At 56.1% G+C, this 12,576-nt stretch overlaps 2 protein-coding genes across 5 annotated transcripts in view; one reads left to right on the top strand and one right to left on the bottom strand.

Moving 5' to 3' along the window:
• KIAA1614 (KIAA1614 ortholog) overlaps window positions 1-5,179 on the top strand; it is a 37,408-nt gene extending 32,229 nt beyond the window's left edge. For all 3 annotated transcript variants that reach the window (XM_057551557.1, XM_057551552.1, XM_057551546.1), the window contains one exon: window positions 3,952-5,179. In XM_057551557.1, coding sequence (XP_057407540.1) covers window positions 3,952-4,145 — 194 coding nt within the window. In that variant the 3' untranslated portion in view covers window positions 4,146-5,179. The remainder of the gene's footprint in view (window positions 1-3,951) is intronic.
• STX6 (syntaxin 6) overlaps window positions 1-12,576 on the bottom strand; it is a 75,653-nt gene that overhangs the window by 16,739 nt on the left and 46,338 nt on the right. For both annotated transcript variants that reach the window (XM_028168016.2, XM_028168017.2), the window contains exon 8: window positions 1,654-1,863. In XM_028168016.2, coding sequence (XP_028023817.1) covers window positions 1,654-1,863 — 210 coding nt within the window. The remainder of the gene's footprint in view (window positions 1-1,653; window positions 1,864-12,576) is intronic.

The raw sequence follows: 12,576 nt of genomic DNA on the forward strand, positions 1-12,576 counted from the left end.
AAGACACGCTCAAAGCTGCCCTGGCTGGGCTGTGCCGCGGAGGGTTTAGTCCTCTGCTTCGATCTCCTAGGTCAAGATTATTTAGCTGGCTGAAATCTGCCTGCTGCCAGAGTTGCAGACCACAGCGAGTTCTTGCGTATGTTCCATCATTCATTTTTCAACAATATACGTTGAGCACCTACTGGGTGTTGTAGATACTGGGGATAGAGCAGTAAATGGAACAGAGAAAATCCTCATCCTCAGGAGGACGCGTTCTCATGAGGAAGCTAGACTGTATCTACAAATATATATATATGTTTATTTATTTATTTATATTTATTTATATATTTTATATATACATATAATGTGTTATATGTATGTCACATGGCGAAGAGTACTAAGAAACAAACACAAATAAAGCAGGATAAGGCCCAAGGGCAGTGAGTGTGGGAGTACCGGTGGGGCAGCTTTTCTGAGAAGAGACCCCTGAGCAGACAGACACTGGAGTGAAGTGAGGGTGGGCCATGTGGTGTCTGGGGAAGTGTGTTCCAGGCAGAGGGAACAGCCAGTGCGAGGCCCTGAGGGCTGGGAATGAGCGTGGCCTGTGGGAGGAACTGCAAGGAGGTCAAGCTGGACAGAGAGGGGTGAAGGGGAGAGACTGAGCTGAGGGCGGAAAGGTGGGGAGACAGCTGAGCCCAGAAATGGGGGAGAGAGACTGAGCTGAGGGCAGGAGGGGCTTTCTTGCCAGTGAGACCGCAGCCACCAGGGGCTTGGAGCAGGGACTGACGTGCTCTGATTGAACACTTTAACAGGCTCACTGGCTGCTGTGTTGAGAATAGACCCTAGTGGGGTGACAGTGGAACCAGGAAGACCACTTTTAGGGCTATTTCAACAGTCCAGGAAAGACATGGCGGTGGCGGCTTAGACTGGGGTGGCTGTGGAGGTGGTGAGAAGTGGCCGGGGTCTGGTTGACTTGAAGGTAGTTTTGACTATTTGCTGATGGATTTTACATGAGTGTGAGAGGAAGGGAGGACGAGTTTCTCCCCACTGTGGCCCTCAGGAGGGTGCCTGTCTGTCCTCACAGGGAGATGGCCATTGTGAGCATATGTTGACCATTGCAAAGTGCTCCACGGGCTGTTAGCCACTCTGCCCGTTCCTCCAGCTTCCTGTCTCCTTCGGTGAGGGAGACAGGCTCTCCCAGAGAGGCAGCATGCAGGCATAGTTAGACGACAGAGTGTGGTTTGTACTCCAGCGCCTCTGCTGGCTGTGTGACCTTGAGCAGGTTACTTACCCACTCTGAGCCTCAGGTCTCTAATTTGTAAAATGAAGCTAATGAAACCCTACCTGGAAGAGTCATAAGGAGCCTTCAGTGAGGTACATGGGAAAGTGCCTGGCCCATTTCTTCCCTTCCCTCTTCAGAAAAAGAATGTGTATTGGGGGAGTAGAACTCCAGACGGGGGCAGACATGATCTGCGTCATCTGTCAATGTGAGATCATACCCAACTGGCCATTCTGCTATGCCCCCCATCCTCCCCAAAAGTCCCTTTAGGCCCCTTTACAGGCAGCGGGACCCCCTCCCCCATCCCCTGTCATGGACTGCTGATGGGCAGGGGTCTCGAATGACCAAGAGCTTCTTGGGCTCTGCCCTGGCCCGCTCCCCAGGATGCCCCTCACCTGGTTGGTGCAAGCTCTTCCCTGTCCTGCCCAGCTGGTGTCCTGCTCCTGCTGCTGCAGTTGGCTGCTGGATGTCACGCAGGGCTCCCCTCACACACGGAACATGGCTGGCGCTGGTGCCTCCTTGCCACAGGCCGTGCTCCAGCAGCCAAGGGTCACTTCTCCCGGGCCTCAGAGGGGCCGTGAGCTGGGGCTGGTTTGCATTCCTCACTAAAACATCAAGATGCTGGTGTTACTTGCCGGCTATCACATCTGATTCTGTACAGGCATGTGAGAACAGCAGGCTTCGCCTTCTGCTTCTAATTGAATACAACACAGAGATCATACATCCTTAACAAAGGCCGTTTCCAGCAGACAGTGAATGCCTACGATAGCAGTCTCTCTGTCATATTTGTGTCGTGACTTTCAGTTGTGAAACCTACCCCAGGCATGACAGCAGTGTCTGGTCCTCCAGCTGCATTCTTTTGGGTTTTCTCATCACTCCCCACTGGCATGTTCTGCGGTACAGCAGCCGTTTCTGCCGGCTCCACCCCTGCCCTCCTTACCTGCCTCTCCCCATGCCACCAACACGCAGACAGGGCAGACAAGCTGTTAAAGAACCCAGAAAGATGAGGGAAAGGATAGGGCAAGGGCTGAGAGAAAAGCCCTGTGCAGCCAAGATGGCAGACAGACCTTGTCAGGAGGGAGCCGGCCTTGCAGGAAAGGCTCAGCTCTGCCAAGATGCACTGAGAGGCAGTTCCACAGGTCAGACCAGGGAGAAGGAGTATGTCAACAGATCCGATTTGCTACAGCCAGAGCTGCAAACCATCAGGTGCCTTAGAGGAGGTTTCAATGCACTTTCAAACCCGAATTTCAGAGGGTGGGCTCTGAAAAGCTTGACTTCTGATGGGGCCAGAAGCTCCTGCGGGGCTGGGCAGACAAGAAGATGACCTTCCACTCGTCCAAGACATCTTAAAAGGCTTCCAGCCGGAGACTGGGGGACCAGACGAGATGCTCTTTCGGGTCCCTTCTAAGGAAGCTGATTTTAGGAAGAGGAAGCAGGGAGTCAGGGGTGGACAGCTGCTTAATGTTTCTAATCAGCCAGCCAAGTCCAGGCTGGGGAGCAGCGAGGGTGCTTAAGGCAACGCTAACCTGACCCCGTGAGTCCTGCAGGGGCTGTCGCGGCATAGGGTCCCCACCCTGCAGTCCTCCCGCGGAAGGGGCTGAGCTCTGCACACCCACGCTCACTCGGTGCGTCCGGATGGAGGGCACCCAGCTTTCCCTGGAAGAGCCTGTGCTCCCTTACTGTCAGGTGGAAGCAGCTGACGGAGAGTTTGAAAGGTTTTCAGCAGAAGTTGAGGCAAGAGGGGCTCCCTCAGCTGGACCGTCCTGCACTGTGTAGCGAGGGAGCCCAGCCCAGCCAGCCCGAGGCTTCCAGAGCCTTCCAGAGCCTGCTCCACTGAGTTCCTCGAATTGAACCCCAGGAAAGGAGAAGCAGGTTCTTCCCAGGCTCACCCTACCTTAGAGACCCAGGGAATGGTCCCAGCCAGGTGGGGCCTCTTGGGGTCACTGAGGGGAGAGAGTATGTGTGAAGAAGGGAAAAGTGAGCCACGATGACTTTAAACACAGGGCCAGAATTTCTATGTTTCTTGGGCTTTTGCGCAGACGCCTCTGAATCCTAAGTAAGGAACAGTATCCGAGGAAGACTGAGGCCAGGGCTAGTCCCAGACAATCCTGTGAAGCAAACCAGGTTTGGATTTGACCTCAGCCACGTTCGCTACTCCAGTGGTACCATCCACCATCCAGCTACTTGAGGGCAGCAGCTGGGTCTTATTTGTGAATCCCACCTAGCAGGGTGCCAGGCATGTAGTAGGTCTTTGTCTCAATTTTTCAACATTTTCCTCCCTATTTTACAATCAAAGCTTATCCCAGAAAAAGATAAGATTAGCTCATTCACACTGGGGTGTACATGAATAATAACAGCTTAAAGCATTATTTGTATTAGGAGGATTTTAAAAGAGGAGACAGAGAAATGAAGTTATACCATGGAGGTGGGCACACTGTATCTATTTATAAAGCCAGTTGCGGTTGTGAAGTGGAATAATGAGGGAGAGAGAGAGAGAGAGAGAGAGAGAGAGAGAGAGAGAGAGAGAGAGTGTGTGTGTGTGTGTGTGTGTGTGTGTGTGTGTGTGTGTGTGTAGTGCCCTGTATGAGCACCTGCCTCCCCTCCACCCCAAACAGCATCCACCTGAGCATTCCACAGAGCTGCATGTCTTTGATTTGGATTTCCTGTGTTAGTTCTCCTGTTTTCCTTTGCAGGGTTCTACGTGCAGGAGATGGCTGATGAGAGCACGGCCAAGCTGTACTCGGGGCTGCTGGGAGTGGGGGATGAGATCCTCGAGGTGAACGGGGCCAAGGTTGCAGGGCTGGGCTTGGCTCACATCAGAGAGCTCCTGGCCCACGCGGAGAGCTTGTCGATCCGTGTGCTGAGGCAGAGGCCTGTCCCACGGTGACCCAGAGGTGCCTTTGCCCTCACCCTCACCCCCTTGGAAACTCTGAACCACCCCAGGGGGTGGCTGGGAATGCACTACATAAAGCTGCTTTGTCTACTGAAAATGAACATGGTAGCACGTAACCCCTTGGGCCTTGGCAGGGCTTCTGTGACTGACCACTTTAGCAGAGGGAAGGAGCCTGTTTGTGTATTTTGTTTAAGGATGTTAATTTATGCAGAACCGGGGAAAAGATATGGGTCTTCCGCCCTGACCAGGCCTGAGGTGTTGTCAACATCTTCCTGCACCTTTGTTGGCAGGGGGAGGAGAGAGATTCAGTGGGTCCTTCGGTTGGTCCCTGAGCATCGCCTTACCCCCAGGTCCCATCCCACACTGTCAAGGGCTCCCCCAGCCCCTCCCACTCCAGAGCCAAAGAAAGTACTTGGCCATATTGGCCTTGAGCCGCCTTTTTCAGTCTCATTTCTCCCAGCTCCCATTCGACACCTTTGCTTTTTTTCCAGAAATGGACAAAGTGTCCTGGAGTAACAGCCTTACAGCCATTGACCATGTATTCCAGACCCAAAATTAGCACATGTGGTCTGGTGGGAGAACATCTGGGAGATGTTATCTGGTAGTCAGAATATTAGGAAGTTCTGGGAAATCTTTGTGATATAAGGTTGAAGGAACAAAATGAAACCAAGACCAATTTCAGGGAAGTGCAGCTGTGGCCAGTGGGACTGGCCAGACCAGCCCTGCCCCCCACCACAGCCTGGCCATGAGGACCTCTGTCTTCCTTCTCCTGTGACCTTGGACACGGGCTGCAGCTGGTGCCAAGCTGTCCCCAGCCACAAGCTCTCTGCCCAGACTCCCTGAGGGCAGCTGTAGGTGGGCCGCTGGCAGGGAGATGGCAGGGCTCGAGCAGGGGGATGGGCTGTCCTGCCTGGGCACGTCCACTGCCCAAAGGGTTGGGACTCTCTGGGAGTAGATGGCTGTGTGTCAGTCTTAAATTATTAAAGAACAACGCTGAAACTTATCCTACTCTGAGTTGCTAAATTCTGGGCTGGATGCTCACTTGACCTTCACTAGCCCGGCAGGGGCCTGGGGTGGAGGAGGGGGAGGGGAGGGGGAGGGAGGACACAAGCACAGCAGTGGGCAGTGTTGGCATGCCAGAGGGGGAGGGCTGGGGAGGCCCCTGGGGTTGGGGTGACGCCAGGGTTGAGGCAGAAGCCTCCAGAGATCATCCTTTGGCTGGTAGAGGAGCCTTGGGCAACGTGCATTTAGGAGCAGGAGACAGAATGGAGCTAAGGGGCCTCGGATAGGAGCAATGGGGATGGGGGAGGCTTGGAGTGGGCAGCCCAGGGCTGCTTTACAACTGGCTGGGTGCAGGCTGTGGTAAAAACACAACAGAATCAGGTTAAAGTGAGTGTTGCTGCAGCTCTCAGCAGGCAAGGTCTCCGAGGGAGACATGTGGCCTGAGAGAAAGAGGATGGGGGAAGGGGTCAGGCAGTCCTGTGGAGTGTGTGTGCAGTGAGTGTTCTCCCCTCCTAGGGCCTTATCAGCAGGAGCCAGTTAAAACCCCTCTTTACTGTCCCTGGAGGGTAGGGGGAAAGCATGGCTCCCAGAGCCCCCCAGCACTGCAGGATGGGGAGGCTGGGCTGGCCTGGGGGCGTGATGAAGGGGGGTTGGGGAGGCTCTAGCAGGTGAGCAGAGGGACCAATGGAACAAGTGCTTGGGCCTTGAGGATGTGAAGAGGGTGCTGGGACACCTCAGAGACCAGCCTGGGGCCCCCAAAGCATAGAAATAGCCCCACAGCAGAAACTACAGCAGTGGGGAAACCCTAGTGTCTCCCCTACCCCAGCCTGTGGCCTTGTGGTCATAAAACTTCGGGGAAATTTCATGTTGAAAAATGCTTCTGGGGCAAAAGTCACCTCTGTTTTCTCTGGTGAGGATAACGATACCGATACCGTGCCTCAGCTGAGAAGAAATGGAAGCGGGGGCGGGGTGCTAGGGCTGGGACTGGGCAGGGAAAGGTCTCTAAGGGGTACTGAGCAGCTGCATCTGTTACATCCCAGGTGGGGGGGTCAGGCTCTTGACATATCTTATTTTGTCCTTAAAATAGTCCTGCCTGGGATGTCCCATTTATTATCTTCATTTACACAGATGGAGAGCCAAGTTTAGCAGCAATGAGAGGCCATCCAGACCCGGCACTCTGACTCAGCGACCACTCTTCCTACTGCAGCTCGCTCCCCCCATGCCAGAAAAGGCTGGATGGGAGGTGGAGGGAGGGAGGGAGGCACTCTGAGCTGTGTGTGAAGTAGACCTGCCTTGCTCTAATTCCACGGAGGCAGAAGGCCCTCCTTCCTGGGGTAAGATGCTGGGCCCCGACTTGTGCGGGTGGGAGGGGGCTTTGGGTTCTCCAGCCTCCTGTGTGACCTTCCCCATCTGCTCTGCCTGGGGAACTACTGACCTAGAAAGCTATGTCCAGCCCTGCGTCATCCGCGCCTCCCGCAGGACCATCAGAACGCTCTTACTTAGAACCTCGTGTTAACTAGGCGCCAGGCAGGAGCTCAGAGAGATGAGAAAGATGGGCTCTACCTTACCAGGCCAGAGGCTAGGGGGAGATCAAACATTCCCACCTGGCCTGGTGGTGCAGTGAGAGGAAGCACCTGGTTAGCCCCGGGGGCAGAGCCTGAGAGGGATCAGTGGTTAGTGGAGAGGGGCGGGGCGGGAGACGGGGGCGGGGCGGGGGGGAGGCAGGCTTAGGCAGGGGGAGGAAGTGCGTCCATGCAGGGCTTTGTAAAAGGAGGAGGAACTCACAGGAAGGTAAGGGAAAGGACGCTCAGACACGGTGGCAGTGTAATGGTGCGCTATGTGTCCAGACCTCGCCTCGCACAGGTAGGCACCTGACACTGCGACAACACGGTACAGAAAGTGGCACCACCTTTAACCTCAGGCGTGACGTCAAATCCTTAGGATGACGGGAGCGGCGTGGGGTGGGATGGCAAGTTGCGAAGCGTCCAGCCGAAACCGCGGGCCCGGTGCTCGCCAGGCAGGCCTGGGAGGCCAGGGCGCCCCGACGCTGATTGGTTTTTCGTTTTTTTTTTCAGGGGCGCCTCTTCTCGTTGGCGGAGGGGCAGGTGGGAGGCGAGAGCGCGTCTCCTCGGCAGGGTGTGGCCGGGTGCCCCCGGCGTGGGGACCGAGGGGTGTCGCGGGACAGCGACCAGGGGGCGACTGTGCGGGCTACTACCCGGCGCCCACCGCGCCCTCCCCGCGAGGCTACTTTGTTCCTCGGGTGTCGCGGGCAAGTCGGGTCGGTCGGGTGGGGCTCTGCGCCGGCCGCACCTTCCCCGCCCCTCCGCTGACCCGCAGGCCCCCGCCGCGCCGGCAGGAGGCTGGGGCCGGTCTGCGCTCCAGGCCGCCTGCCTCGGTCCGCGCCCGCCCGCGTCTCCGCGCCTCCGGCTGCTCGCCTCGGCGGGGCCAGGGATGCGCCCGGGCGCTGCCCCCTTGGGGACGTCCAGCCGGGCGCAGGCGCGCTCACAGCCGCAGGAGGGTTGGAGCCTGGAGTTTGACGGGGCTGGGTTCTTGGGGGTTTTACACGCCCCTCACCCCGCACACCCAGGACGCTTGGCTCGGCGCCCGGGGCCGGGAGGAAGACGACCCTCACTTTAGCCTCGAGAAACGCACCGTTGGGGGCGGGGGCGGGGGGAGAGGGCAGCCTGGAGAGTTGCACGGAGCGCGCGCCCGGCTCAAAGAAGGCGGTGGTGGCGGCGTGCCGAGCGCGGCGGGGGGGACGAGCTGGAGCTGGCGGGAGGGGCAGCGAGGCGACGCAGGGGCGGGCACGAGTGATGGGGCGCAGGAATGGGGACCCGGTGCGCGCAGTGCCCTAGGGCTGTCGCGTGGAGGAACAGCAGGTACCGCTCGAATTTTGGAAATTAAGGTGAACTTGGGAATTCCGGGACGCGCAGGCGCTGCGCCGTCTCCCACCCTGCTCTGCCTGTATTCCAGAGCTCTGCTGGGGACATAATGGTCACAATCCTGAATGCTTACGGCGACGCTGCGACGGAGGGACTACTTATCTCCGTGTTATAAACTAGGAGTCCGAAACTCCGGGGTTAAATTACTTATCCAAGATGTGATCCAAGGTCACACAGCAAGTAATTAGCGGAGGGAGGATTTGAACCCAGCCCTCTGCAACTCCCCGCCTGCGTCCGTGCACCTTCCTGGGACCCTGTGGGGCTCACCTCCGTCGGAGGCCCACGAGCATCCCCCGCACCGGCCCGAACGCCCGCGAGCAGCTCGCGAGGCCCGGCTCCGCAGTGACCTTCACCATGACGGCGTGGGGGCCTTGGCTTGGGTTTTCCTTCAGGGAAATGGAGCTGACGCTCCCACCTCCCCGCGGGGGGAGAGGAGTAGGGCGGGCAAATCATTTTACAGAACAGTGTTTCCGTAACTGCAGGCACAACCACTAGTGGGTCACAAAATCTATCTTTTAAAGAAAGACCAAAAAAAAAAAAAGACCAACATTAAAAAATAACAGGGCCTCCTCGCACAAGGCAAGGGTAGGTTTTGTGTGGGAAACGCTTCTTTCAGATGTGTGTGTCCTGAGTTGTAATCTGAAGTGTGTTCTGGCCATGCTCTGAGGGTGGCATAGAACAGGCCCTGGGGCTGAGGCTGGGAGGCTGGCCCCTCCATTCTTCCCTCAGGGCCCAGCGCTGCCCAACTTGGAAGCTGCTGAACTGGCCTGGAGGCTGGTGTGAATGCACCTGGCCCCTGGGGGGAAGAGGCCTCCTTGCTCCTACATCCCTGTCATCTAGAGGAGGCCTGTGCCCTGGGGGTGGAATGCAGTGACTGGATGGGACTTCCTGGTCCTCCAGGCTGGCCTCTGGCAGCAGGAGTCTCACGTGAGCATTTATTGGTTTGAGCTTCAGTTGTTGGTTTCTTGGTTCCACCACACCCCAGCTCCACGCACTCATTCATCCACCCATTCATTTAGCTTATTTGTGCGCCTTTGTTGGAGCGATCTTCCCCTTGTCCACCCACCGACCCCAGACAGCCTTCAAAAATGTCAGAGGTGCCTGCCCTGGGAAGCATTCCTTGACACTGATGCTGAAAACTTGTGCACCAGTGCCAAATGGAATCTCGGAGACAGAGTTTTGAGTGAAGTAGAAAAGAACAGCTTTATTGCTTTGCCAGGCAAAGGGGGACACAGCAGGCTCGTGCCTTGAAAACTGTGTGTCCTAATCCGGGAGGATTTGGTGAGGAGTTTTATAGCAGTGGTTCAAGGGTGGGGTTGCTGATAAGATTAGGGTGTGTGCAGGGCCTGCACTCCTCTAATCTGGTCTCCGGTAATCTCCTGGTTCCTTTAATCTGGCCTCAGGGGGTCTTCTCTGGAATGAAGAATGCTAACATCTTCCATTTGTTAGGGGTTTTAGTTCCGTAGAAGAGCTCAAAGACACTGTTACTGTATCCCTTGAGGCGGAACCAGGACCTGCCCCGAGGCTGCACTGCTGTTTCTTGGCTGCTCCTCCTCCCTTGTCTCTGCATCCCCTCCCCTCTCTGATTAGCAACTGTTCGAATCCGCCCTTTGGAACTCGGGGAAGGTCATGGAGGCTGGAGTCTGTTCCCTACAAACAAGAAATGGGGGACAGAAAGGCTTCTGCGCCCAGGAGCCCCACAGGGTCCTGCTCAGTTTCAACACCCGCACGCTGTGACTCCCTTCCCTTAGCTCCCGTAGAATCTGGGACCAAGGGCTCTTCCTTGTGGTTCTTTTCCCATAGAGCTGCTTGTTTGTCCTCCACCAAACTTACCTGGCAACAACTGGACTTCCCTGGCTAATCTGCCCAACCTGTTTCCCACCCCAAGTCCCCAGGCTGCCTCCAGAGCTATTGAAAAGGCTGGGCTCTCACCTGGTCCCCTTCCTTCCCTCCCTCCCCATCATCCTCTCTGAAGTTTTCCTTTTCCTGTGGAGCCAGAGCACCTGCTTAGAAATGGCAACAGCCTTCCTTGGCAGGCAGCTCTGCCCAGCTCTCCTAGGCTGCGGGTTTGGCCAGGTCGGAGTGCTGGGCCCCGAGGAAGGGGCTGCTGGGATTGGCTCTGACACTCTGCCCACGGCGCCAGGGCTTAACAGCTGTCCTGCCAGGCTTGGAGGGTATCCGGGCTCTCCTGTGGATGCTGGGCTGCCTGCTGGGCCCGCCTTTGTCTTGTCCTTCTGCAATCTGGACTCAGGCCCCAACTCACAGTGTGAAGCTGCCCTTATGGGTCTGGCCAGATGCCGGGCACCGGGGAGAGGCCTGCCCTGCCCTTGCGATGCCCATATACCCAGGGTGGAGGCAGCTACAGCTGTGCAAAGAGACAAACCCGTGTGCCAAGGGCTACAATGGGAGCCCCAGGCAGGAGGCCCCACTGCACCTGGTGAGCAGAAGGGCTTCCCAGGAGAGCCAGCCCCAGGCTCACTAGCCTCCCTCCAGCTCGGTGTTATCTCAGGAACAAGGAATGCTGGCAGCCACGGGAGCTCGCAGCAGCCTTCAGATGCCACAGCTTTCTCATCCTGTGCTCCCCAGACTGTCTCCAGGCTTTTCTGAGTTTATATAATGTTTGCCTCACTTATTTTTTGCACATTTCCAGCCAAATAAACAAAAGCTCCAGAACATTTCATCAGAAAGGCTGAACTGCTTGATTGAGGTCCTTGACCAGATTTCTTGAACTCTACAGTAGGCTTATAGGGTTCGAGTTATGGTGTAGTCCAAGGTGGCTGGTGTCCATCGTTACCTTCGGCACTTCTAGTTCAATGCTTTCATCTGCTGCTAACTTGTACTGCAGGTTATTTGATCCCTCTTCCTCTCCTCAGCTGTACTCTGCCGTTTCTCTGGTTAGAACAGTGGCTTGCTGAAAGAAACATCTGCTTGCCACCCCGGAAACCTGGATGGTGACTTTTCAGGGAGGCTGCATAATGGTCCAGTCAGACCTGGGTTCCCATTCTGACTCTACCACTTACTGATTGTAACCTTGGGCAAATTCCTGAATTGCTCCGTGCCTTAGTTTTCAGGTATAAAATGGGCCTCAACAGTATTTCCCTTGGGACTTCTCTGCTGGCGCACTGGTTAAGAATCCACCTGCCAATGCACGGGACACGGGTTCGAGCCCTGGTCTGGGAAGATCCCACATGCCACGGAGCGACTAAGCCCGTGTGCCACAACTACTGAGTCTGCGTTCTAGAGCCCGTGAGCCACAACTACTGAGCCCACATGCCACAACTACTGAAGCCCCTGCGCCTAGAGCCCATGCTCTGCAACAAGACGCCACTGCAATGAGAAGCCCCCGCTCGCCACAACTAGAGAAAACCCGCGCACAGCAACGAAGACCCAAGGCAGCCATAAATAAATAAATAAATACACTTATAAAAACAAACAAAAACCAAAAAACACAAGTGTTTCCCTCATGGGGTTGTGAGAATAAACAAAAAACAGTGTTTTACTCCCTCAACATGTCCCTAAGGCCTTGGTCAAAGACCTGCTGGTACATCAGATTCTCATCAAATATTGGCCAGAAGTATTAGCTTTATTAGCTACTAATGAGATACAAAGATTGAGAAATTTGCTCCTGGAAGAGTTGATGACCCCTTCCCAAAGGCTGGCCAATCCCCTGAGCTTTTGTGAATGGAGACGAAGTATTTAACTGTGTCCCTACGGGAGGACGGAGGACGGGAGGGAGGAAGCGGCAGTGCAGAGGTCAGGGAGGCTGGCCTTGCGAGTACATGGTCCAAGTCCAAGGCGGCTTCTGGAGCCCATCACTCCCTCCCTGAGAGGTACTGGCGGGGACGTTTGTGCTCAGGCTCTGCCTGCGCCAGACAGGAGCCGCCGTTGCGTTCTGGCTGTCGGCACCCTGGAGTGGGGGCCCTGTTCCCAGACAACTGACACCCCAGTGTTCCAAGGATGGGGGCGCAGTGACTTGAAACGTGTCCTCTTGGACAGTGAAAACATTGTGGTGGCACGGATGGGTCTTCCCGTCCTGTGAGTTCCGTTTTTGCCTTGGGCCTCGGCCTCGTCTTTTAACACTTCCAACAGGAGTTCTGTGTAAGACTTGCAGCCAGTGGGACCTTGGGAACAGCACTCTTGCTCAGCCATGGGGATGCGCTTCTCCCCTTGTCCTCGCCACGTGGTCCACGTTGCCCCCTGGGGTACAGGGAGGCGATCGGCTTTTATCAGGAGATACACGGAACCATTTCCTCCTCCTGAAATATTCACCGTAACTCTCAAAATAAGCACTCACTCCTCTGTCGAGGCTGGTTGGTATGTTGATTCGCCTCTGCCCCTTCTGGCTATTAGGTCAGGGGGACGTCAGGCTGAGGACTCGGGAAGCACTGCTGGGCCAATTTCTGTGTGAGGCAGCGGGGGCACAGTATGTGGTCCAGTGGATGGACCTTGAGAAACTACCTGTTCCCCAATTTCCCCATGTG

This window comes from Balaenoptera acutorostrata, chromosome 1 (genome assembly GCF_949987535.1).
Source record: "Balaenoptera acutorostrata chromosome 1, mBalAcu1.1, whole genome shotgun sequence".
In the NCBI taxonomy this organism is placed as follows: Eukaryota; Metazoa; Chordata; class Mammalia; order Artiodactyla; family Balaenopteridae; genus Balaenoptera; species Balaenoptera acutorostrata.